The 26,543-nt window shown below is 43.1% G+C and overlaps 2 protein-coding genes across 5 annotated transcripts in view; one reads left to right on the plus strand and one right to left on the minus strand.

The window, feature by feature from the left end:
- Positions 1-10,768, plus strand: part of RFC1 (replication factor C subunit 1) — a 32,377-nt gene extending 21,609 nt beyond the window's left edge. For all 3 annotated transcript variants that reach the window (XM_026037662.1, XM_026037661.1, XM_026037663.1), the window contains exons 11-25: positions 382-561; positions 1,429-1,533; positions 2,718-3,114; positions 3,949-4,058; positions 4,348-4,462; positions 4,932-5,020; positions 5,949-6,086; positions 6,479-6,574; positions 6,720-6,818; positions 7,202-7,356; positions 7,479-7,596; positions 8,459-8,604; positions 8,865-9,078; positions 9,421-9,612; positions 10,249-10,768. In XM_026037662.1, the coding sequence (XP_025893447.1) occupies positions 382-561; positions 1,429-1,533; positions 2,718-3,114; positions 3,949-4,058; positions 4,348-4,462; positions 4,932-5,020; positions 5,949-6,086; positions 6,479-6,574; positions 6,720-6,818; positions 7,202-7,356; positions 7,479-7,596; positions 8,459-8,604; positions 8,865-9,078; positions 9,421-9,612; positions 10,249-10,344 (2,250 nt within the window). In that variant the 3' untranslated portion in view covers positions 10,345-10,768. The remainder of the gene's footprint in view (positions 1-381; positions 562-1,428; positions 1,534-2,717; positions 3,115-3,948; positions 4,059-4,347; positions 4,463-4,931; positions 5,021-5,948; positions 6,087-6,478; positions 6,575-6,719; positions 6,819-7,201; positions 7,357-7,478; positions 7,597-8,458; positions 8,605-8,864; positions 9,079-9,420; positions 9,613-10,248) is intronic.
- A 477-nt stretch (positions 10,769-11,245) lies between these two features.
- WDR19 (WD repeat domain 19) overlaps positions 11,246-26,543 on the minus strand; it is a 34,380-nt gene continuing 19,082 nt past the window's right edge. For both annotated transcript variants that reach the window (XM_026037691.1, XM_026037692.1), the window contains exons 22-36: positions 26,269-26,415; positions 26,079-26,161; positions 24,740-24,823; positions 24,224-24,370; positions 23,360-23,484; positions 21,838-21,950; positions 20,908-20,976; positions 19,769-19,846; positions 17,184-17,280; positions 15,740-15,864; positions 15,165-15,246; positions 14,837-14,987; positions 14,171-14,294; positions 12,965-13,041; positions 11,246-12,148 (exon numbers count right to left, since the gene is read on the minus strand). In XM_026037691.1, the coding sequence (XP_025893476.1) occupies positions 12,037-12,148; positions 12,965-13,041; positions 14,171-14,294; positions 14,837-14,987; positions 15,165-15,246; positions 15,740-15,864; positions 17,184-17,280; positions 19,769-19,846; positions 20,908-20,976; positions 21,838-21,950; positions 23,360-23,484; positions 24,224-24,370; positions 24,740-24,823; positions 26,079-26,161; positions 26,269-26,415 (1,614 nt within the window). In that variant the 3' untranslated portion in view covers positions 11,246-12,036. The remainder of the gene's footprint in view (positions 12,149-12,964; positions 13,042-14,170; positions 14,295-14,836; positions 14,988-15,164; positions 15,247-15,739; positions 15,865-17,183; positions 17,281-19,768; positions 19,847-20,907; positions 20,977-21,837; positions 21,951-23,359; positions 23,485-24,223; positions 24,371-24,739; positions 24,824-26,078; positions 26,162-26,268; positions 26,416-26,543) is intronic.

Raw genomic sequence — 26,543 nt, forward strand, 5'->3', positions numbered from 1 at the left:
TATATAGCTTAGAAGTGCTAGCATCTGGTTTATGAAGTGATGATGAAAAACTGTTGCAAATTTTAAGAAATTGAAGGTTTGTCACACATCTGACAGAGCTATGGCTGAAGCACATGGTGCTTACAGTAATACCTGTTCCATCTATCTGTCCTGGCAGTTAATCAGATGTCTGAAGCTTTGGTAGCTATCCATTTTAATAAAGAAAGGTTTATTTTTATATACTTTTTTCAGCTTCTAAAACTAATCTGGGTAGTGTAGACTCATTTTCTATTTCATAGAGTACCTGACATAGTTGTGAGTTAAAAACTTTTGTTTATGGTAGAAAAGTACTTGGCAGAATTGCATCCGTTAAGGGCGTTTCTGCAACATTGTGATTCCCAGGGAGCTGAGAACTGCTTGGAAGGCCTGACCTTTGTCATCACCGGCGTCCTGGAGTCCATCGAGAGAGACGAGGCCAAGTCTCTGATCGAGCGGTACGGAGGGAAAGTAACCGGCAACGTCAGCAAGAAAACCAACTACCTGGTGATGGGGCGGGACTGTGGCCAGGCTAAACGCGAGAAGGTGGGTGCTTCTGTGCCTGGGCTAACTAGTGTCACTTGCTCCCCTCTTAGCTGTCTTTCTGAGTTTGCTTTTTTCTCCTTGTTCATGCTGCTAACTTAGGAGATGCTTGGCTGTGATGCTGCTAACTTAGGAGATGCTTGGCTGTGACATAGACAGTGCATCTCTCAATCTCCATCTATCTAGATATTATCTAGATATCACCTTCTCCCCTCCGCCCTCTATCTAGATATCTAGATCTATACACACACACTTTGACACACTTAGCCCTGGGCCTGTCTCTTTGCGGTGTGCTGTTCAGCAGCAGTTTTATGCCCAATTTTGGCATAAAACTGTGTTTGTTACAGTCCGGCGTTGATGCTGAAGAGGCAGAGAATCCTGTGCAGCATAACGCATCTCGGAGCTGTGGGGAAGGGGAATGAGTTTTAGTGCCTGCAGCTAATGCCGGTGCTGCAAAAGGTTAAATTCTACCTGGATCTCTTATTTTTGATTTTGGGGGTGTGTGTATTCTGTCCTTAGTCTACCTGCAGTATGTAAACAAGTTCCTAGCCTGTTATATTTAGTGAGCAATTGAAATAAGACTCCTTACTGTGATAGGATCATCCTCTTGTTTCGTGCTTGGGGTATCCTTCATCAAGGAACTTCTTTACCTTCTTCAAACTACATTCGTTATTTAAATTTGTAAGTTATAAATCAGGTTTTTATAGATTATGAAAATGAAACAAAGCACTGTAACACAATGATGTAAGTGTGGGTTTTGTTGTTTTCATCGTTTGTGTTCCTACACATTCTCCTTACAGGAAAGGATGTTACTGAAATGGATTATCTAATTCTGTCTGACTTTGCTTCTAATTTTTGTTTTGGCTCCAGGCATCAACCTTAGGGACAAAAGTGCTGGATGAGGATGGCCTCTTTGATCTCATTCGGACTATGCCAGGCAAAAAGTCCAAATACGAATTGGCAGCTGAAATGGAGGTTTGTCTAAAACAAATTCGGGCTTGTAGGTTGGTGTGTGCTGGGTTTAATCGTTCCCTTTTACTCAAAGGGGCTGCTGTTTGGGTAGCTTCAGAGCTGTTCGTTCCAGTAACACTAACTGTGTGACTGTCAGTTTCATCTTCTCTCTTGAAAGAACTGAGAATGGAAGTTTTATATCTGTGTTTTAAGATTTCTACTCTGGAGTCCCTTTTCTGTGAGATCTATTTCAAACCTTTCCTTTTTCTGCTCTGGTTTATTTATTTTAAGTACTTAACATGGGGGGTAGTTGTACCTCTCAGTTTCAGTTTTGACATCATCTCATTGCTTTTTGCAATAAGAAATTGTGACTTTTCAGTTATAAAACTGCAGTAAAAAATGCTAGATTCAGAATAAATTGTGGTCTAATATAAAATTGTACTGTAAACTTGGGATGTAAACAGTATTTTATATAAACAATATATGTATATTAACATACATATATATATTAATATATATGTATATAATAAACCAATATATGTATATAAACCAATATGTATATGCAATAGATAATGTCTTTACATGGCACTTAACCCAACACTAATGAAGGGAAGCAATCACGGAAAACTGCAAAACAGTTGGAAGGTTTTTAGTCAGTAGTAGCTGGTGAAATCTCGTCTGCTGCCGGGGACGCTGCTCAGGGCCAGCGTGGCCCGGCCCTTCTGCAGCAGCTGGGCACGAGTTGTGCAGGTGGGTAGTTCAGCCCCGTTGGTTTCCAGAGCAAAAGCAGCTCTGCTCCTGATTGCACAGAGCAGCTCTCGCAGCCTTTGATTTTGGTTTGGGCTGAACCCTTTCTGTTCACTTACCTTCAAAGAGCAGCTGTGGTGCTGTTTGAACGTGTGCACGTGAAGAGTGCTCCCTTCTTGCAGAAGGGGTTGTTGCCCCTTGCTGCTGCTTCCAGCCGAGTGCTGCCGGTGCCTTTCCAGGGGCGACTCTCCCGTGACATTCCCCCTTCTACAGTGGCTCATGTTGCACAGAGGACCTTTGAGATCTACTGTTGAGGTGCTCTGTTTATTTCCCGACACGCCAGCTTTGTCTGTTAACCTCTCCTAGACGTGTATTCAAAGGCTGCATGTTTACTTAGTGTGTAATTCAAATAAAATCCATTCACCTTTCTCACGTTTGTTCCCTCACCCTGCCCCTCCAAGGCAAGAAAAGCAGAGCCAAAACAGGAAAAGACACCACAGAAAAGTGAAGCTGGAAGAAGAAAATTTAGTCCCTTCAAAAGAGAAGCGGATAATAAAAAAAAGAATTCCACTCCTGATAAAGGAGGTACCCGCAGGTCTGTCAGGAAGGAAGCTCCTGCTGTGCGAAGCCTTGCAGACTTGGAACCACAACCTGCAGAGAGGAAAGGAGCCCCGAAGCCCGAGGGGCCCTCGGTTTCCGAGAGGAGCGAGGATGGAGCGGGGAAGCTGCTGTGGGTAGATAAGTACCGGCCTACGTCGCTCAAGGCAATAATTGGGCAGCAGGGCGAGCAGAGCTGTGCCAATAAACTGCTCCGGTGGCTGCGGAACTGGCACCAGAGCACATCTGAGGACAGGCAAGGTGAGGGCACCGTGGCCTTTTGTCCCTGCTGCGGGTCCCTCCGTGGCGGCCGGGCTGGGAGAGCGGCCCCACAACCTGCAGGGAGGGCGAAGGGCTCCCAGAGCAGCTGAGCTGGGGGGCAGTCGGCTCTTCGCTGCGGTGCCCCTCTCTAAATGTATTGGAAGTTGGGGTATTTTTATATGTTTTCATGGAATCACAGAATTGAGGTTGAATGGGACCTGTAGAGATCATCTAGTTTTCTTCCAGAAGAAATCAAAATAAGCAAATAGGAATATATATTAAAAAGGCCCTATGTTCAGCCTGTTGAATGTCTCTTAACGAGAAAGAACGTTAGCCAGTGCTCACCTTGGCACATGGGGAAAACATGGAATGGCAAAATACCTGGGAAGAGATGAATGGTTAAGGTCCATGTTCTGGCTGACTCGCAGCCTCTGCCATGCATAGGGTGTAATTCTGTAGGCAGTGGCGGTCTCTGTTCTGTTTTAATCACAGGCACATTAAAGAAAGAAGAAAAATACTATATATGCTTAAATACAGCTGTAGAGTTCTTCCTATTTTCTTAGGATTTAGATAATTGCTCAAATGTTTCAAATTATTACAGCAATAGCACGCTAATGTTTTCAGTCTAGAATCGTGGTGAGTCTTAAGCTAAATAGTTTAAACTGTTTAAATTCCCCGAATGCTTTAGATGCAGATGATTTTTTTTGATGTTAATAACTATCACAAGAACAGAAAAGTTTTAAAGTGGTTTTAAAACTTGATATCTGTAAAGGTTTACATAGATACTTAGGTATATTTTACTAAAAAGCTAAGTCCTGGCATCTTCTTTTCTAGCAAAGACCAGTAAATTTGGAGGCAAAGATGACGGTGCTAGTTTTAAAGCAGCCTTACTCTCCGGTCCCCCAGGAGTTGGGAAAACTACTACAGCCGTTTTAGTTTGCAAGGTGAGCTCAAATTAACCTGTGTTCCCAGGAGTGTTTGTTAACGTGTCGGTTGTGTAACTGGATGTGTCCGGGTGGATCTGCCCTGGAGTGGAAGGGTTCCCCCAGCCGAGCTCCACGCGCTCCAGCAGGGGAACAGACAGCAGCGTGCGGGTATTTGGGTGTATTATTTCTGGTCTGGGAGAGTGCTACAAGAGGTCTTTCCTGAAGCTTTGAAATGTTGTTCCTGGTGCTCGGTGTGTTTATGCTGCTCTTAATGGTCTGCCTTGCGTGTGGTTTGTGTTTGCGTTAGGAGCTGGGCTACAGCTACGTGGAGCTGAATGCCAGCGACACGCGCAGCAAGAACAGCCTGAAGGAGGTGGTGGCGGAGTCGCTCAACAACACCAGCATCAGGGGCTTCTGTTCTGGTACGGCTCTGGTCGAGGGAGGGGGTTCTTCCTTTAAGAGCCTTCCTACCGGAGGGACAGAGCTTTCTCCCACTGGGACAAAGTTAAGGAGAACTTGGGAACTTAAGGCTCATGTTTAATATGAATAGTTTAACTTAATGAGATGTTGTGCTTCATCTTCAAGGTAACATTAATTGCTATTTAGGGAATCAATTCTTACTTAGTAATTTGTGCAGTTTCTGCTATTTGCTGCAATTGCTCTTTTGTTGCATGATACTCAATTCTTGGAAGAAGTGGTACAGTCAGCTCCATTTTGTGAGCATAGGGCTGTAGGAGGCAGAGTGAGAGGTTCACGGCATTGCACTTGTCCAGTGGTTTCTAGAAACTACCTTCTCTATAGAGGTTGGGTAAACCTCTGAGCAAGACTCGGTTTTGTTCCCTAGAACAAAATGCACCTTTGGGGTCTCATGTTCTTGTCCGTGTTTTGCAGGCACTTCCTCATCGGTTAGTGGGAAGCACGTGTTGATCATGGATGAAGTGGATGGGATGGCCGGCAATGAAGACAGAGGAGGGATTCAGGTGAAACTGCTATGATTATTAGTTAATACTAGTGCTAAAAGTTCATTCCATTTACCAGCACAAAGTACTTAGAAGTCTGTATAGTAACTGTTTATGGGATAAGGACAACACATTACCTATTACCTATTCTTACTTATTTTGTAAGTCTTCTAACATGAAGGTAAGCTTAGTGCCTCAGTAGATTAAAACAGACACTTCTGGGATGTGTGTGTGTGTGCACACGCACGCGCTGTCACTGGTTGCCTCTGGACAGGTGAATTTAACTCCAGTTCTCTGCAGCTGGTTTTTACCTGCAGAGGAAGATCTGTTATCTAGCTGGGACAATTGCTCCCTCCAGTAGGCAGTAGCACTGAATAAATAAAGTGCTACTGTCAGTATTATACTTCATTCCCCTGTGCAGCTCTGGATTTAACTTTTAAACATTTCCTGTGGCCATATGCAGCAATACCCTGACAGTAAAGGACACGCAGACCTTTAGCTCAGACTTACAGTGCAGTAATATAAAGTTGAACTAAATTTCAAGTTCATTTACAGGAAACCCACTAACACTGATCCTTTTGGACAGGGAAGGGGTGGTCGCTCGGCTGCTTCTGTTGTTTGTGGCAAAGGGCCCTGGAAAAGGCTCCCTGTGGGCTGGGGCCAGGTCACAAGGGTCTCTGGGAAGGGGAATGTTGGGCTCCAGGTGGGTGGCTGAGCTCTGCGCTGCTCTTTGAGCAGAGGCCTAAGTAGGGCTGCTGGAAGCAGGTGGTTTGTGAGACTGCAGAGTTGCTGCAGCTGAAGAGAACAGCAAGCGAGAAGCAGGGGAGGGGAGCCGGTTTTTGCCCTGGGGAAGGCTGATCACAGGCGTCTTACAGACTTGCATCCATCAGTGTGACAGGCTAAACCTTTTTGTCTGGGCAATCCGATGTGACTGTTGTTTTATTGGCAGGAGTTGATTGGTCTGATCAGACACACGAAGATACCCATCATCTGTATGTGCAACGACCGAAACCATCCCAAGATCCGTTCTCTGTCCCACTACTGTTTTGATCTTCGTTTTCAGAGACCTCGCCTAGAGCAGATTAAGGTGAGAAGGCTGCTCGGGTGGGCTGCACCGAGTTCTCAGCGGGGAAACTCTGTCCTCACGTGTCAGAATTCACACAGAAATGAGACCACCACTTTTACCACCTTAGAGAGTAGCTCTGCCTTTCAGAAGGAGTTGTCTGAGTTGGTCTCAGGTATTCCAGATTTAGACGCTTATCTTAAAACAAACTTAACTTGAATATATTTACTAACCTTTTTAATAATCTATCTATTCACCTATGAATGATGCTTAAGATATATATTCATGGAGGGCTATTAAATGTCTTAAAAACTAGGAAACAGTGATGTTTGACAGGAGTCTGTGAATCTTTTCTGTAGAGGATGGATTCATTGGAATCCTTTAGTGACTTTTTAAAAATACTGTGTGTGTTACAGGGTGCCATGATGTCTATTGCCTTTAAGGAAGGCTTAAAAATCCCACCACCTGCTATGCAAGAGATAATCTTGGCAGCAAATCAGGACATCAGACAGGTTAGTACCACTTCAGTGTCACTGGATTCAAGTCACTGACTTCAGTGCAGGATTTGAGCAGTATGACATGATATTTTTTATTTTTTTCCTGAAGTTTTTCTTTTAAATCTATTTAAGTTACCAATTTGTCCATTCTGTTCTGTAGATTTTGCATAATCTTAATATGTGGTGTGCAAAAGATAAGTCATTAACTTACGATGAGGCGAAAACAGATGCCAGCAAAGCCAAAAAGGACATTAAACTGGTAAGTATAGCATCCTGGACTGGTTTGTAGCCACATTTTGATAAAAGAAGATGCTTTTAAAGCCCAGTGCCTAGTTTAAAAATAAAGCACTAGTAGTCTAATTGATAACTGAGCCAACTGATGTTTTGAGCATGTGTCACCTTCCTCTGTGGTAAATTCAAGACTGGGCATCTCTCTTGATGTACTGGCCTTTTTGTATAAGCTGTGATGATAAAGCTAATTCTTCTTGTCCCAAGTTCTCTGGCTAGCAGATAATGGTCTTGATTCATCTTGGAAGTACAACTCTTATTTTTGAAAAATAGGACTCTGAGTCGACCTGTGATGTCTTTTATTGTCTGTGGTGAATTGCAACCCACTTACTGCTTGAACTGTTATTTGCTTAGGGCCCTTTTGATGTCGTCCGGAAGGTTTTCGCTGCTGGAGAGGAGGCTTCTCATATGTCTCTTATAGACAAATCAGATCTGTTCTTCCATGATTATTCCTTAGCACCTCTCTTTGTCCAAGAGAATTACATACACGTGAAACCGGCTGCTGCTGGGTGAGTTATTCCACACCCTCGTGGAAGTGCCCTTCATGGAGGGGAATTTAATGAGAGTACAGGATGCCTGCATGTTTCTGCATGCTGGTATTATCAAGCTCTTCCTTCTTTTTTTCTCCTAGAGGGAATCTGAAAAAGCACTTGGTGCTGTTGAGTAGGGCAGCTGATAGTATATGTGATGGGGATCTCGTGGACAGACAGATTCGTAGCAAGCAGAACTGGAATCTCCTCCCAACACAGGTGGGTGCTTGACATACCTTTTGTGGGCTTTGAGGGTGCCCTGTATACAAACCTTATCTCTGCAACTTGTTGTCTTAATACAGTTTCCTGGCCTGTGTAGCTGACCTTCCCTGGGGCGTTTTGTGCTGCCCTGGGGAGCAGGGCACTTGTCTGTATCCGTGTGGCTCAGCCCATGCTGTGTATGGTGACATTGAGTTTTCTGAAGCTGTGGAGAGCCTCGAGCTCCCTGGGCTACAGGAACCCACGTAGAGCCAGTTCGGACGTGCGGCTGGAGGGCTGCTCACAGATGGATTTGTGTGCGTCTCACCGGGCCTGTGTTCGGCCCAAGCACAGAGAACTGAACCCTCTTTGTTTTACTTCCTTTCTGATGATGGCTGAACCTTTTGCGTGGCCCATGCTCAGAGGATTATGGCTGGCATCAGCCAGTGCCATAGTAGAATAACTGAAATTCAAAGGGAGCTCTGGAGAGGACCCTGTCCAGCCCCCTGACTAATGCAAGCCCAAGTAGATCAAACTGCTTAGGAAGTTGCCTGGCTGAGTCTGTGTAGCTTCAGATTAGGAGTGTTTCAGTAACTGTGTTATTTAGAAATATTGCCTTTACTGTATTTATCTGTTGGAGACTGGCTTTTAAAACCCGGGTCATTTCACAGATATTAGAAATGCTAATAAATAGAATGGCACAAGAGACAAAGCTGTAACCTTAAGGGGTAGAGCAGAAACAAGCAGTCAAGCAAGAGGTCTGTTAAAGCCGGCTCGGTTTCCAAAGCGTTCGCTGCCACTTTCATTGGAATGACTTGGGTGTTGTGTCCTGGTGTCAGCTTGACCAATTCCCTGTGATCTGAGTCTGGCACGTGTGTTTCAGGCTATTTATTCAAGCGTTCTGCCTGGGGAGCTCATGAGAGGATACATGTCCCAGTTCCCTGTCTTTCCCAGCTGGCTGGGCAAGTTTTCATCCACGGGCAAACACGATCGCATCGTTCAGGAACTGGCAATGCACATGAGTCTCAGGTAATGCTGACATCTCTCTCCTCTTCCTCAAACCGTGTTGGCTTTTCTGTTTTTCACGTAGAGATGTGTTGTTCCCTGCTTCCCAGTTCTGGGTGCTGTGTCCCTTGCATCAGATCCTGCCTCCCCGCAGTGTAACGCGGGAGGGACGGTGCAGCAGGACGTGCCCTGCTCAGGGCGGCTGCTGGGGATGCAGCTGCAGGCTGCTTGTGCTCAAAGTGACTCTCAGTTGCAGCTTTACTTCCCTCTCTCCATTTGTAAAGAACCCAGACGTGCAGGAGGACCCTGAACATGGAGTATCTGCCCTACCTGCGGGACGCCCTCGTTCAGCCCCTGCAAGACCTGGGAACAGACGGCGTGCGGGATGCTGTGGCATTCATGGACTCCTACTGCTTGATGAAAGAAGATGTTGAAAATATCATGGAAATTAGCACCTGGGGAGGCAAACCCAGTCCTTTTTCTAAGCTGGATCCTAAGGTAAGATTGGCCAGTGATCATTTTTTTTTTTTTTTTTTTTTTAATATTTTAAAAAGAAATTCTAGAATGGCAGCAGAGCATGTATGTGCTGCAGCGGCCAAGTCACTTGATTGACTAATCCAGTGTCAAGCACGGAGTGCATTGTGGGCCAGTTGTCAACCAGGCAGTAGCCCCAGGACCAGGGCTGCTTGGGGTGCATCCCAGGGGGTGCTGAGGTTTTCGTTCACTGTGTGCTGTGGCCGGTGCCCTCCCTTGCCCCGGGCTGGTTGCCCCTTTCCCGTGAGGGGCGGTGTGGGGTTGCTGGGTCGGCGGGGCCGAGCCCTCATGCGATGCCCCGCGCAGGTGAAGGCGGCCTTCACGCGGGCCTACAACAGGGAGGCCCGGCGGACCCCGTACGCGCTGCCCGCCGCCAGGGCGCCCCGGAGGCCGGCGGCAGCTGCGGCCGCCACGGAGCTGGGCGAGGACTCGAGTGTGGAGGAGGCCCCATCTGATGAGGAGGAGCAAGACACGCTTGAAAATGACGCCATGATTAAGGTGACTTGGTCTCCTGGGTAGAGCAGCACTGGGGAAACTGTCTTCTCCTAGTTCCTTTCCTGGCATCTTAATTAAACAGACCAAAACCACCCTAGTGTAGTAGGCTTTGAATGTGTTGTATCCCTAACAAATTGGTGACTGACAGCACAGCTGAGTTGGTGTGACACAACCTCATTGTTTGTCTGACACTCTCTGCTTGAACGTTGGCCTAGAGTGTGACGCTTGGCTAGTGCGGGAAGCCGGGGAGGAGTCGCCTGCAGAGCTGGGCAGGGAGGGAGGCAGTGGTGGGGCCAGCGCCCCTGGGGCGCAGCTCGAGGCCCCGTGCGTTTGGGTGCCACAAAAGCTGTTGCCTCCGTTACTGGTGCTGCTGCCTGCAGCGTGGGGAGCTGTGGGTCAGCCTGGGCCAGCTGGCAGCACTGCCTGCGGGAGAGCACGTCCTGTGCACGGAGTGGGAAGCCTTGGTAGGGAGGAGGCGCGGAGAGAAGGGAGAGGGGGCCTGGGCTCAGCTGCCTCTTACAGGATCACTCTGGAATACCTGCTTTTTATATGTGCACTGTTTACATTTTGGCTTCTGCTTCTCTCGGGTTACGCTTGCATTTTTAAACTGTTCCTTCTATTCATGTATTCTGTTTTTAGCAAAAAAAGGTAAAGTCTTCCAGGCTGCCAAAAACAGAGAAAAATGAAGAAACAACAAAAAAAGAAGGTAAAAGAAAAGAGAAAACGAGGCGCTAAACAGCCTAAGCTTGCTGTGGAGGCAGCTTTGCTGATCTCACTGCTGGCAGGAGCCTGAAACAGGTCCAGTGCTATGGCTGGGAAGGTAAATGTGGCTGGGAAGGTAGAACCAGTGCGTTGAAAATGCACCTCTTATAGAGGTGGTGACTTTATTCTCATACTATGCAGTGCTGTAATTACTCTTAGCTTGCTACAGAGTTACCAGCTCTAACTACTCTTGTAAAACAAGCACCCAGGTGCATGAACACGACAATGTGACAGTTACCTGGCATTATATTAAGTCTTCATAGGACTTTCTAACTTTTTACAATAAATTCTCTGCTATTATGTGGTGAAATCTTGTAAATAGCACATGATGCAAAAAATCTGAGTTGCATGTTTGTACAATATAGAGATTAAGCTGTGTATAAAATTACAATAAACTTAAGTTTCATTCAAGTTTTTAAAACCCTTTGGTTGTGTTTGTGGAGCCCTTGCTCTGTTGCACTCACTTGTGCACTCCTTCCTTCTGGGGTTCTGGCTTTCCTGCAGGCTCATGGTTATTTTCCTCTCTCAGCTTCCACGTCGTTAGGAGACAGGGCCAAGCAGGGATGCCTTAGCTCCGGAACATGAGGAGCTGCTGCTGTGAGCTCTGTTTTTAAAGCTGGAAGGAAATTCCTAAAGGTTAAGAATGGTTTAATGGAGATTACTCATAAAAGCTCAGAGCTGATGTTGAATAAACAAATACTGCCATTTTTGCTCAGGTTGGTAGTTGTTGTCCAGCTGTGTAATGGGGCTATGGTTTATATTAAAGTCTCTGATTTACACAGAATGCTCCCTACTTTGCCTTTGCACATGAAACATAAGCTTTGCTTAGTAGAAAGAAAATACCAGTTTTATTACTAGAACAAAGTACAAAATTTGTTAAAAGTTAAGTATTTACAGATTATCTCACAATAGAAGTGACATGGTCGTTAATGAATCTTCCTGGCACAAAGAGCTGTAGTGCAGCGGAACAGCCTTCCCCAGCCCTGCTCAGCACCAGCCAGCCATGCAGTTCTGAAAGAAACAGAAACAGTTACTTACTTCTCAAAAGAAAGTGTGATAGCAAATTAATATCTTCTCTTGGGAGCAGGGAAAGGCGTTTCTGGAATGTGGAGTTTCATAGGGCTCTGATGTCACGTTCCACTTCACAGTATATGTTCCACATTAAATGCTGTTTTAGCAGAAGAAATACTTTAAGGTTGCTGTGGTAGTTACCACTCTACAGAACTGATGCCGGAGCAAAGAGGCCTTGTTCTTTGGGATAGGAGTATTCCAAGCCAGTGTGTTCCTGTTGTCCTGTGATAGTTTCTGAACATTCAGCAGGCTCTGAATTCACAGTGCTGCTTGTGCTGCTTGTGCTGCTGGAAGCAGAGCCCGCACTGGAGAAGGGCCTGGATGTTCCAAAACAGAGTAGTGCGGAATGCAGATGTGTGACACCGTCCTGGAAGCGAGATGGTTTGAGGTGGGCCACCCACAGGACTTGCCCGAGAACTATCTATATCTGTATCTATCTATAAAACAGAGGGAAGATAGAAGCTGAATGAGGCCATCATCTGAATTCTTAAGCAGTGAGCTTCCTATGTTGGGAGAAATTTCTGTTCAGAGTCCTTTCAAATATGTTCTGGAAATGGGCCCTGTGCCAGAGGAAGCTGCAGCCCATACCTGAACTTAGTGGTCCACTTCTGGTTTGAGGTATTGTGTGCAGTCACTTATTTTCTCAAGATGACCAACGTCAATCCTTTCAGAGCACATTGGACATATGTTTTCACTCTGTAACATGCTATTTAAGAGAAGTTTGATTAGTTGAATTATAATTTAACAGACAGACATTTCAAACAGATGTGTGGGCCTGATGCCGAAAGCAGGGAGCAGAGCTCTGACCTGTGTGACCTACCGGGCCTAGAGCAGAGCAGCAGCTGCTCCTAGCTGGGCTTTGGAGGGGAGCCTGTTTGGGGCAACTTGGTGAGGGCCGTCACTGCACGTCAAAACGGGGAAAGGGTCCTGAGGTTGTGGGGTTGTTTTTTTTTTTTTCCTTTCTCTTCCCATGTTTATTTTTGAATAGCTGACAACTGATACCACACCAGGAAGGCTGCTGCTGTTTGCATGGAGTTAAGGGAAAAATTGCCAAGTAGCCAGAGTGGCTTGGGCTGGAAACTGCCCAACACTTGGAGGTTCGTTCCTGGCAGCAGCAGTTCCTGATCTGAACAGATGTGTCCAGTCCCCCTGTCCTGTGGGTAACAACAGGGACAAGCAGTTACTGCTTCTCTAGCAGGAACCCAAGTACTGTGTGTACGCGGGGTGGCTGTTCTTGGCGTGTTTTGCCAAGTCCTGTCAGTGCCTGGTCCTGCAGGAACCAGCCCCTGTCCTTTGGTTCGGTTTCTGCTGTTGGAGCGTTGCACCTACAGCTGAATTTCTTCTCTGGGACACTGCCTGATCTCCCTCAAAGCATCCCTCTGAGCTGGTTAGCTGGAACTAGGAGTTCTTTCTCCCTGGCTCTATTGCATGTTGCTTAGTACCCTGTGGAACAAGGTCTGCTCCCGCTTTGTGGCCATGGATGTGCTGCACCACAAAGGAGAAAATGAAAATCCCAACTTACGCTTTGAGCTCTGAATAGAGGGCGGGAAAGTCGCAGTGTGGGCAGACTGTCCAGTCGTCCCGTACCATGTGCCGACCCTGGAGACAAAAGCTGCAGGTGATTACAGGGAAGGTGCTGCCTTAGGGCCCAGGCAGCCTAGTTTGTGTTGGTTTCGTTGCAAAAGTCTTGGCAACAAAGAAGAGCTCTTGAGGAACTAAGAAAATCCCAGTAATAGTGTTTGCATTATCACAACCAGGACTCAGATCAGAAAAGGAGCTTGAGATGAAGTGCAGTTTTTTTCTTTATGATTTGCTTAAAAAATACAGTGTTACTGCTTCTGAAATTATTCTAGTTTAGCAATTTTGTAATGGCACCTATAAAGCAACCTGCAGTGTGTGCTGGATGGATGTTACGGATTTCAGAAAGGCTCCCGCAGTGCCCAGGCTGCATCCTGTGCTCCTGGAACCGCTGATGGATCCCAGACACTGCCTGCAGCTCCTGGTCCGAGTGCCCTCCGGAACCGCACAGGAGAGTCCCTCATTTCGGGGGTGGTTACTGGGCCGACCAGGGTGTCACAGAAGTAACAGGGACTTGCTCCTGATGCGAGGTAATTCATAGGTACCTTCTCACTGCTACATCAGAGCCTGGAACCCACTTCAGAGATGTAACTTCTGGTAAGATACTGGGCATTAAACTTGCTTGGACACTGACAGGGCTAGGATACAGGTAAACCTGCCACAGGTGTACCGATTGTACAGGTGTGGGTGAGATGTAAATGGACTATGACCAAGGCAAAACCTAAATTTAATGTGATATATAGATGAGGATGTACAGGACAGTTGGCTTATGAAATTTCCTATCTAGAAGCCTTGGTTAGTTTCCTTGAGATAATACTTGCAAAAGGCATTGGTCATGTGTTAAGCCAATGCTGAGACACAAAATTCCTTGTAAGATTATTTTTTGTAAGACAGATTCTTTAGTTTTAATAAAGAAATTAATGGTAACCTTTGTTTTCTCCTTAAGGAAATGTTTCTGTAACAGTCGCATGACAACTCAATGCATCAGCGCAACTACGAGCTCCCTGAGGCGGGCGGCGGGGAAGGCAGCGGCAGCTGCCTCCCCTCCTCGTGCTCCCCCTGCCCTGGCTCTTCGGATGGACTGGGTTTTAGGGAGAAGGGAAGGGTCTGTGCTGCCGGTGCCGCTGCGGCAGCCGCCCGGCCCGCTCACCGTTGCGATGCAGTAGGGGAGGCTGTTCTTGCAGCCCGGGCACAAGAGCTCACACTCCGGGAGCAGGAAGGCACAATAGGGACAGGAGGTTGTTGGCTCTTCCACCTCTGATGTGTCTGGACGCCTAGAAATAAAATAAAAAGATGAGGCAAAACCCAAACTCTTTGAACTTGAATAAAGATACAGAGTAGATGATGAGGTATTTGCATGTTTTCCAGTTCATATTTCCCTGTAACTGTCATCTATTCTTCCTCATGTGAGGTAAGAACAGGGCCATTTTCCATTTGATTTGAACTCATACAAGCCCTTTAAAGCTGTATCAGCACTTTAAAGTTTTTAACAGTTCCTGATCTTGCATTCACATAGAAGGGAAGGCTGCATGCACATGTATTTAGGATAAATCATATCCACCCAGAAAAGGCTTTAATAATCAATACCCTGTGTATGCAGAGGGTTGGACAAGATGCCCTCTAAAGGGCCCTTCTGACCTTAGTGATTCTGTGAGTCTATGATAAGTAAAGAAGCATTCTTAGGCCTCCAACTATGAGACGGTGAAATAGCATGAAAATAAGTTAAAGCCAGTAGGTTTTATGAACAAAACTAAATTATTAATAAAGCCATAATACTGTGTACATTTGCTGGTATCAGCGACTTAACAGTGCTCACCTGACCATGGCTTCAATTTTCTTTTTGTATTTAAGATCGATTTTGTTACGATACTCAGGTCTCATCAACATAGCAGCAAAACTGAAGGCCGAGTTTTTCAGTCCTGCTCTGTGACACTCTATAACTGCCGAAGTCAAGATTGGGACAATATCTGCAACAGATTAAAACAGCAGCAACGTTATTTACCAGGATCCCTGTGCAAAGCCTCGGAGCAGACAGGCCGGGAACGGGGCTCTGCTCCAGGGAAGGGGCAGGATCCCGCGCAGGCCGGGGGCAGGCCGGGGCCTCTTCAGTGCCCCGATTTGGGCACTGGCTGGGCCGGGCTTACGTGCTGGGAACTTGCTGATGTTGTTGGCCACACGAATAAGCATCCGCGCTCCCTTCATGTGATCGCCCCGTTTCACGTGAGCCTGGAAGGCAATAACTGCATCACCCTGGCTGCCGGCTTCCCTGCGAGCTGCGAAGGGCCACCCGTTAGCTCACACAAACCGTAGGGGCATTCTGGCTTAGTTTCATCTAGAGAAGGGCAGGGAGCTGCTGCTTCATGAATAGCAGCGTGGGAAGCAGAACATTTTTGTAAGCAAGAATGCAAAAGAAACAAAGCCAGAGGGTAGCCTTAATGATTCAGCAGCTATAAGAGAATATGCCCATCAAAGAGGTAGAAATAATAACCAAAATATGTGGCCTGTTCTCCTGAGGTGCACTGTTAGTGCAGCCTTGGACTGTATAATAAAACTGATTGCCCAAAATTATTTGTGAATATAGACCATCAGCCATATATATATATATGTGTGTGTGTGTGTGTACACACACATATTTTATCTATCTATCCACACACACACACACTCTTAAATAAATCACACTCTGCAACATTTATGTAACTTCAGTGTCTGAATTCATTACCTTCACCAAAATATAGCTGTGTAGAATCATGAGGTTTGTAGCCATCTCAGAAGGAATTTTTATCTTCTGGGCCTTTAATTCTGAATACATACTGAAAAGCACATCATGGGCATTCCGGTAATTTCCTTAAAAATAAACAACATGGACTATTAAATTCCAATTTTCCTTTGGCATAAGTCACTGGATGATACAGCTTCAGGGTTACTATCAGAAATGGTCCAGAAACCCTGGGGTTTCATTAAATTATCCATGCAGCTGAATTTGTCACCAAAACAAACAGTGTTTAGTATCATCAGCCTACTGCAACATACTTTTTGTTTGTGACTTTTGCACTACTAAGAGGATGCAGAAGTCGGTCACACTCTGCAGCTGGAGGCAGGTGGAAGAGAATTCAGAGGACAAGTGCAGAGCTCCTGGGAGAAGACGGGAGACTCCGAAGCCAACCCTGCTTGGGCAACAGCTTCTGTTGTTCAGTCACCAGTTACTGGTGATTTTAGTGAGAAAATATAGTTCTTTTAGTCCTTAAATACTGTAGAACACATCTGTACTATGGGAAAATATCAAAAATGTAATACTGTATTTCAGCTGCATGTTCTAAGATTCAAAGAAAGAAACTAGTGAATAATTAAACCCTTGAAACTTTACATCTGCCTTAAGAAATGAGCACAAATAGCTACATTATTCCTTGCTGGGTTGAGCTCTTGCTTATCACGGGTCTGAGAGATCGATGCTCCCCCTTAGCCCACAGCCAAGAACATTGACTAGATGTTAACTGGCCAGACCACGACCGTCCTCGTGGTCCCCAGGCCGGTAGCTTTTCTTTGGAGCTATTTTTCTTAATTTATGTGAAATGAAAAGAAAGGAGTGTTCCAGTAGGGCTGTTGCTGTGGCTACAGAGCTGCTAATGATGGGGGTAGCTATTTTGCTTCAAGCCTCATTCCTTCCTAATGCTTTTTTTCGCTACCATTGGTTACCTATTAAGTGGGTGAACAAGGCTTGAGAAAGGCTGATAATGCAACAAAATAATCTCCTGTGCACATTTCTATCAAGAATTTAATATGTGCTGACTAGAACATCAGTATCCCACTGGAAACTGCATTTCACAGTACTCTTAAGAGGCAAAACTCTGTTATATAGAAAAGTAAAATTGTATTTTCCACAATCATCTTTTTTTTTCCTTTAAAAACAGTCAACAACAGTCTTCATAAAAAGCCTTCACACCAAACAACTCTTCACAAAAGCCACTTCAAACTTAAGCATAATTAAAATTTATACACTTGCAAACCAAGGTTTTTCTAAGGCTGAGAAGCGTTTTAGAGGCACAAATCTATATAAATAACAGTATCCAAAAGGAAGCAGTGTCAAGTATATATCAGATATATACACATATATATATCAGAAAAAAAACTGAAAACAAACAAACAAAACCCGCCAAGAGACTCACCTGAGCACTGCTCCTCCCGGGCAATGATTATAGCAGTTCTGGCAGCTTCTCTGTATTGCTTCAGTGCCATGTATAAGCGGAACAGGTACTTGGCATCCTTAATAAGACAAAAGTAATTAACAGCAATCAAATCCACACGGCTGCGCCCTTGATGACTTCAGCCCAACACCACTCTCCTCCCAGCAAGTGGCCCGGCCAACCTGCCCTATGCAGAATTATTGATGTACTGCAAGACTCTAGAATGAAGAAGGGAACAGATGGATTATCTAAGAGCTGGCAGTCCAACAGCTTCGTTCAACATCGAGTCAGCAAAATAATTCAAAACAAACTCTAAAATCAAGATGGCAGTATTGTAGAAAAGCATGAGAATTGGATTTTTGGAAGAATTTTGAAAGAGTCCTCAACAGGGAGCTAAACAGTGACATCACTGAGACTGTGACCGAAATACAAAACACGGGGTGATGGCTTCTTTTTATCATAAGCAGCCTTAAGTGGAAAGAAAATCCATGCTAGGGCCATCGTTTCATATCTTTAGTAGTGATTTGTAAAAGGGAATCAATTACAAAAATGGCTGGACGTGGCAATCTGTTAGCTGGTTAAGCAAGACCAAATTAGTCCAATGCACTGTATATAATGGTATGGCTCTGACTTAACTATAGGTAAATTAGAGAAAAAAAAAAGCCACAGGTGCCTTCATAGGCCTGTTGTGCAAAGCGGCCGGTTCCTTCCCCACCGCGGCTCCCTGCCCTGCTCTTGCTCCACAGCAAGGAGCAGCGTGGCCCAGGACCCATCCAGCAAACAGCATTTGCCAGCACGTTACTTCACCCGCAAAGAGTACGCCTAAGCAGGTGGCTTTTGTGGTAGCTGTGGGTAGAAATCATTACCAAAATAGAAGGCATTTAAGAAAAAGTGTCCTATGTTCTAGTTTTGTGTTCTTTAAGTCGGATTTGTATTTTAAAAGCAAGAAAGATTAAGCATTTTAAAGCAATAAATACAGATTTTTTCAACTGAAAACACATTTCTTAAAGCCTTACGAAAATTTGTTTATTGTAATGTAACTGATCTTAATTTTAGATAGCAATCATTTTGCGTTTGTTTTTTTTTTTTTTTTGGAACACCTGTACTTAGCAAGTGCACATATAAGACAGCAGAACCTTGCTGAACACGTGGAAAAAAAATGAGACAAAACATAAATTAAGAAAACTGTGATAGCTTTTCTGTGTCAACTTTAACTAACACAGTATTCTGTATAACAACACCTGTAAGAAACAGTCTATTATTAGCCAGAAAACAGCGTAGCCAAACTTTGCTCATTACTACAGTTTGGATGATATGGTGCATCATTAAAATGCCCTATGATTTTTGCTGCAAAGGGGCAGAAGCAGCAGGCTGCTGTGGGGTGTCTCTGGTCTGAGCCGTCAGTGCTGAGGGGATTAGCAAGTTTCTGCTGCAGCACTACTTTAAGTTCACTCTTACTTCGAGCTTTATAAAATGACTACCACATACAAGCTGCTACTTTCTAAAAACAGCCCTATTTGCTTTATATGAAAATATTTCATATTTATTCATGAAAATAAACGTGCGTTGATTTTCAAACAAACAAGTATGAGTCGATGAAGTAAAATTATGTTACTCACTGAGAGAGACTATGGCAGATTGGGTTAAAGCATTCAGAAGAACAGGAGAGAGCTTTTAAACAGGGAAAACAAAGCTCTACGTTCAAGTGAAAAACAATGTTAAATACAGCAGTTATGGTGCTCACAATCCCTGCATGTTTTCTAAAATCTTTAGACCCACTTCACTTAAGGGGCTCATACCGTAGGACACTTCCCCTCTCCAGTCCTGCCCACTTCTGTTGGCAACCAGCTGGCTGGGCCTCACTGTCAACTATCAGGAAAGGCAGGATGTGACAGGGCTGTTTGTGTGTATCCACCTTCCAGCACATTTATGAATTTGTTTTTCCTTATACAGATTGTTTTTTAGGGACAGATCTTTCCTCTAGCAGCTCTAACAGCTTAATTGTCTTCTGGTTTCCTGCAGTTTGCTTCATTATTGTCTTTCTCTCGTAATTCTACTATGATTCAAATTTCAAATCACAGATAAGTAAAAAGAGGTAAATAATGAAAATATACTAAATACTTAAAGGTTTAAAAAAATATCTAAAAGAAATGTTGTCTTGGCAGCCGAGTGTCTAGCGCTGTACCTAAAGTCCAGAACATCAAATTCTTAACCTCCAAGCACTGCAGAGAAATAAGAAAACCAGAATTTTTCATTTCACAACACAATCAAAAAACACAACCATAATATTAAGGGTAAAATAACATTACTGTACCAAGATCATGCTTTCTTCCTTGTTACCAAACCTTACTTCTCTCAAGAGAGCAGAACTTACTATTCCAGACCTATCATTTTGTACATGACTATTTACTCTCAGGTCACGGATACAGCGATTATATAAGCCTTATTCCTTAATGAAAGCCAGCTAAAAAACAATCTGTGTCCACTGAAAATGTTAAGATAAAAGGAACCCAAAAGCTCTTGCAGCACAGAAACATGACACAACAACAGTGGTAAAAATACGGTACCTTGGGCATGCCATCACTCTCTCCCATAAGAAAATCTATCAGCTGATTTGTTAGGGCTTCATCTTTTGCCTGTCCCACCTATTAAAGACAAAAGGCATATCATGAAGGAGGTCATAAGAAAGCTTTTTATAAAATCTCTGAAAATAGATTTTATATATAAACTATATTTTAACCATAAATTTATTGGGTTTGTACGGTCAAATCAGATGGTTACTTGGTTTATCAGATCTGGCATGAAGCATGAAGTTTATTTTCTAATATATTTTGTTTATGTTTGGGGGTTATAAATAAGGAAGCCTTTATCAGCATGAGCTGCATTGCTGCTTCAGGGCCAGGGAGGCTCCACTGCCACCATCAAGCCGGCAGCCTGCGTCCCAGCTGGATATTCCCTGCAGCAGAGCCACAGCTGGGAGACACTTTAACAACGTGACTGAGATGCTGGGATTCTGGGAGCACCCACAGATGCGGCTCACTTGCAGCAATGGCCCTCGGGTTTATCTCAGCCTCTGGTGTCACAATCTGGGCTTAGGTCTGGCCGCAGGGGACAGCGTGAGGCTCCTCAGCCACCTCCTCAGTCTTACAGGCCTGTCCGAGGTGGAAGGCCTCAGGAGCGGCTATCCCGGCCCTACGCAGAGTCCGGCCTGAGGATGCCAGCGCTTCGGAGGCCGTGGGCAACTGAGCTAAAGTCTAAACAAAGATTATTTTATAGGGCTGGAAAAAACGGGTGCAACTGATATAAATCAAAAGGGGTTAGTAAGGCTGATCTTCTGATAGTGGAGGCTGCCAGAAAGAGTGAATGGAAGTGCATGGACCTCTCTCACCACAGCGCGCAGCAGCAGCACTGCTGAAATGCCATGAACTGCATTATTATTATGCATTGCTGCATAAGGAAATCCTAATTCACACAGCTGACACAATCATGAAAGTCTGAAGGGAGTCATAAACGCTCCTCTGGAGGCTGAAAGCATTTTTCCCTCTGCTGCCAGTTATTTTAGGGGTTTTACATTTAGCTCATATCTTTACTGAATGATTTTCCCTTCTGTTTGCTCTCTGTCCAATCACTCTTGGTGACACTAGGACAGTGCCACAACACACAAAGGCTTCTTGATAAGATGATTTTTTTGTGTAAAGTTTCTTACTGTTTCAATTGCCATTTCTATAGCCAAGTTATCTTCTGTGCTTGGACTTTTCAGAAAGTGCTTCAATGCCTAAAATGAAACAAAAGCTGAGTTAAAACTGAGACAAAAGAGGTTTGTCCACCAGATTATTCCTCTGTCTTTCAACAGAAAAGCACCATGGATACTTATGCCTGTATTTTATGGCATTAAGGATAATCATGCTACATAGGTAGCAGCTGCTCTGATAGAAACTGTTGCAAGAAAGAACTGACCATTCCTTGCCAAATCTTGGCACGTGTTTTCCATCTAACTGTGAAGGATGTTCAGAGCTATACAGGGTACACAGAGTGATTAGTGGGGCACTGGAACCCTCCTCAGGTCCAGGTGAAGGAGTTGTCACCTCCTTCCTTACAGTGACAGGTGTAATTTACAAAAATCAGAAATAATTTTAAGCATGTGCCTAGTATGAAGATGATGAACACTTAGTTAAGCATCAGCTAACAAGCTCTTAACGATTAACTGAAAGAATTGTGTGCATTTACATACTTGCTTTTATAAAAAGGTTAAAGTTAAAATATGCTACAGTATTTAATAAATGCAGAACAATTCAGCAATGGAGCACTGGTCAGGCAAATAAAATTTAAATTCTCCTTTTATTTTCATGTAATTAATAGATTCATACAGAACAGTATGTCTTTGAACACTTAGAGACTCTGCTGCGATGAAAAAGAGTTATATGCCTGATAGTTTAAGTCAGAGAGTACAATGTGTACAATTATAAATATATAATTACTTTGCTTATAAATACTTTGCTTAGCTTTGTTAAACTTTTTTTTTTATAGTATGTTATCAGTGAAGGCAGGCAACAAATATCCTGTGATTTTTTTTCTGATTTTGAAGTACTATATTTTCAACTTTGAAATACCATTGTTTTATTATTTAAGTACTAACCCGTGCATATTGGCCACACAGCAAGAAAAATTTTCCTGCCTGAAAATGTTTCTTTTCTCCTTCAAAATATAAAGCAATGCTCTGATAATCTTCATTAGTAGTGTTCTCAGAACCTGCAACAGACACATAAGGAAAGCACAGTATTCTTATAAAGACCTTACCCAAGAAATGCCATATCCTTTTTTTTTTTTTTTATTGACATTTACAGGGGACCAAAACCACCTGGACTGAAATTACCCCCTAAATGTTTTTTGCCCATTTAATCAAATACTGAATGTCAGACATTTAAAGCTAATAATGGAGTGAAATATTTTGTTTGCATAGGTTTTACACTGTAATAGGATTTCTGATTTTTAACAGACACGCTAAAATGGCACAACCATGACCTGACCAATGAATGACTTCCAAACTCGTTATGCCTTGGCAACAGTAAAACAGGAAAGTGGAATTCTGCAGAAGATGATGAGATTATCATCTGAATTATTTTCACAGCTTCACAATATGTTTGCATTGCACAGCGTATGATTATCAGAAGTGACATAACTATGTTAGCATGAGATGCTATTTCATCTTCTAACCAAGACTCCATTTTATTGTATGCACCTAAAACACAGTCACTCCTCCAAAACTAAAGCCTTCCCCTTTTCCCCTGCTAATTTCTACTTAAGTATATATGGAGCCTTGGGGAGGAGGAATGTATAGGGAAACAAGAGACTCCCAGTCACCTTGATGAGCAGCTGTAACAGCGTATTTGCAAGCTAACTGCTGCCAAGTTTTTAAGGCTATCATGGAAGAATACATTTTTAAAGGGAGGCATTAAGTGAAGATATGAGCTAATCGCAAGGTACTTATGTGGAACTGCTTCCACAAAGAAGGGTGACACAGGAGAAGAACACAAAGTCCGGGCAAATCGACAAGCTGCCACTGGCTGACTTGAGGACTTGAGGTAAAAATCAGCTTCTCAGTAAAACTTCCTTTTTGCTTCTTACTCAGACAAGAGGCCATGAAAGGCCTTAAAGAAGAAAGACAAGTGATTTATACATGTAATAACAGAGCTTGAACCTTGAGAAAGCGAAAAGATGGCATGAAATTGAAAAAGGCACTAGTAAATTTTTCAGTCCCAGAAAAGAAATGTTAAATACATAAAGGTCACAGAATGGGATCATTCAATGGATACAAGAAAAAAGAAAACATCTAGACAATTGCTTTTACCTCCAGGGATACACAGAAAGTACAAGCAATATTTAAAAGCAACACAGAGTGAGGGCCCTGGGAGACACCTGAGTTGAAGAGAATGTCAAAATTACACACGGGACAGCACTCATCCAATGGTGACCAAAAACAGACAATAAATGGAAAGGGCCTGGAAACACACAATGTTCCAACTCTTACCTTATCACTTCAAATTTGCCTAAAACAATTAAGAAACAAAAACAAAATAAAACCCCACTAAAACCCACCCACCACCACCATCACCACCACCACCCATATTCCAAGCAAACTGCTCAATGGGAATACTCACTGATGATATCGGCATAAATCTCCATCTTGTTGTGCTGCTGAGCTAATGTGAAGGCTTCATTATTGCACTTGGACATGACCAGGAACTGAATGGCAGAACCATAGTCACCAAGCTGCAGAAAGAATCTAATCAGAATGAACAAGTTAATACCTTAGTTAAGTAATATAATGAATAGTGCAAAAGTTTTAGTAATATAGTATATTTCTGTGGCATATAGATATGATTGTATATATCTTCATTACTTTAAGAAGGTTACTAAATTTAACTCAGTATAGACCACACAGCATGGCTACTTTATGATTTTCTAAACTTATAACTTCAGGCTAATATATTTTTAATTGGTTAAAAAACAAAACACAATATTTGCTTAGCTGTCTACATCTGAGTCTGCTACTTCAGTAATCCCCCCGGACTTCAATCGGTGTGTCCTCTTTCAGCCTTTTTAAACTCTGGCTTCCCCATAAACTGAAAGCGCAATAAAACACCGAAATACTAAGATTATTGGTCCTGAAAGAAGTTAACATGAAAGTCACAGAATATGATAAAAACACAGTGATTAATATTAACACGTGGCACAGCTGCCAAAATCAGTAACTTATAAAAATGTAATCATAGTTTAAGAGTGGTAAAATATGTTTCATATATCTAAACAGTGAAGAAGGCAAACACAGGACTGAGATGCACCGCGAGATATAAGGAATATATTCAAGGAAATATTATACACACTACAAACTCACAAGGGATCTCTTCTTATTGTAATTCCATTTACGGTACTGAGTACAATTTTAGTCTCTGGCAAAAACAGGAACATGATTAGCAGTACTCCAAGGCTACTGATTTTTAACCTTACAATATGACTATTACCTGGCCACCATCTTAGCTCCATCAAGAGACTGTGTTTCCCTCACAATATTAACGGCCTTTTCAGGATTGTTAAGGTGATCCAAATAGAGCCGGATCACACTGTCCCACTGCTTGGCATTCTCATAAGCAATCACAGCTTCCTTGTACCTGCAAAACAGGGGTTCCACAGTAGTTCCTCTAACTTGTACATGCCCCTCTACAACATTGCATGACTTTAAAAATCACATCTTTACGAAAGGATTCTTTAGAAGTAAATTGAACTTTAATATTCTTTTAAGTGGAATACTGTATTGGGTATACAATAAATCAGAAACACATTTGTGATACTAATGGTAGATCCTTGAATTATGTTTAAAAATTCTACACAGCACCTTAAATTTACATATTTTAGAGTCTCTTTTCACAGTGGATGTTATTTGCAACATTTATGTTTTAAAATCTTTTATTTTAAAAGGATAATAATGCATTTCAGAGATAATAATGTACTTTATACAACAGATAAACACTTGGACACACCTGCCATCTGCCTCTTTGGCCTTCGCATATTGCAGGTGAATCTTTGGAGATGAAACATGAGGAAGAAGTTCACCAACTTTTGCCCTAGAAAAGATGAGAGCAGTCATTTAATAAATACTTCTGGTTTAATCTTCTCCAGTGAAGCAGGCATATTTATAACAAGAATGAAAGAGAGGCTACAAATAATTAAACATAAGGTACAAATTTTGAATGTGCTTTGATATCACACTATATAAGAACTGGATATTATATCCTGGTTCAGGAACATACAGGCTTAAAGAAGTAAAGAAGGGCCACTTTTGTTTTCTGAGTTGAAAGATATATGAGCATTAACAAGTGCCTGACCGACCCTTTTTGCCTCCAGTGTTCTCCAGTTCACCTACAGAAGCAGTAAAGCATTAAAACTGTAACCTAACAAAAGAATACGCATACAGGCTCAATTGCATTGACCTCTGTGATTGCCTAAACTTTGACCTAGACTTTTGCCTAGAAAGACAGAGTAGTGCCCAAGACAACAGGAGACCTGAACCTCCCGCTGCTTGGGCAAATGAAGTTTGTACCTCCTACCTTCCACCTTCCACTCTCATTATCAGCAGGTTAGCCTATTGAGTAAAGTCTTTTCTTAGTCCATGCTGATGAGACTGATACACTTTAATGAGGTAATACTTTTTTTTGGAGAACGAGCTTAGTGCTCCAACCTTATTTTTAAAGCGTTTGCATGAGAAGAGAGGTCTGTGTTCTCGTCTCTGCTCTGAACAGTACTCAGTAGCAAAATACATAAAATATAATTAGACAAGAATTTGTCCCATAAGTCTCTCTGCAATTGCACTTTTCCATTGGAAAGTTTACAATAACCAAATTCACTAAAAAACACTGACCATTTTATCAACTATTTCAACTGCTCATGATACAGACTCCATTTGAATCAGCAACTTAGAATCACTTCCAATCGCCTGCATTATCAGTCCCAGTTACACACTCCATAACTGAAGAAACTGAATGAACAATAAACAGACAAATAAAACTATTCCATCCAGTACACTAAAAAACAAACAAAAAAAAACCCAACAAAAACCAACCCAACAAAAACCAACCCTATAGGACTCTTTAAACATTATGCAAGAATCAAACAAAAAGAGGACCACCTCTCATTTTCAGCATGGCTATACTTAAATCAGTGCAAGTTGTTGGGGTTTAAGCTTAGGGGAGGGAACTCTAACACTAATGAAATGACATTCATGCAGCATTTGGGATACTGAGAGAATTTTTCCTTTCCAAAGACATTACACTAAGCCTTGAGTCTCAAGAAACACATCACTTCACTGAAACCTGTACTTACCAGTTTTTACACCGGATGTATACTGATGCTGCCTTGTCATAATATTGTCCCTTTTCATACAGCTGAGCAGCTTCTGAGAATTGCTACAATATTGGAAACCATTACAATGTCACTTGCAGGTTACAATTACACATCAGCAGCGTAAAGAAGTGACACAGTCTGCATGAGCTTTACCAGCTCTGCTGAGTACCTTCATGCTCTCCAGAATAGCTCCACAGTCTCTTTTTAGTACCCTGCTAGGATGCTTAATGGCCTGGTTTACCCCTCGACGGATGTCTCCCATTCGAATGGACATTTGGGCTACTCCAGCAAGGCAGGCTTCATCATGTTCCTGGTGCTGGCAAGCAAATGAAAAGCACTAATTATACCTTGCATGTAAGAAATATCAGTTTGCAAAGGCATGATAATCAAGCATTGAAACAAGTCAACAAAAGGATAAAATGGACTAAGTCAATTCTTGTCTAA

The sequence above is a fragment of the Nothoprocta perdicaria genome, unplaced genomic scaffold, assembly GCF_003342845.1.
Source record: "Nothoprocta perdicaria isolate Ctin4 unplaced genomic scaffold, notPer1 scaffold_2, whole genome shotgun sequence".
Taxonomy (NCBI): Eukaryota; Metazoa; Chordata; class Aves; order Tinamiformes; family Tinamidae; genus Nothoprocta; species Nothoprocta perdicaria.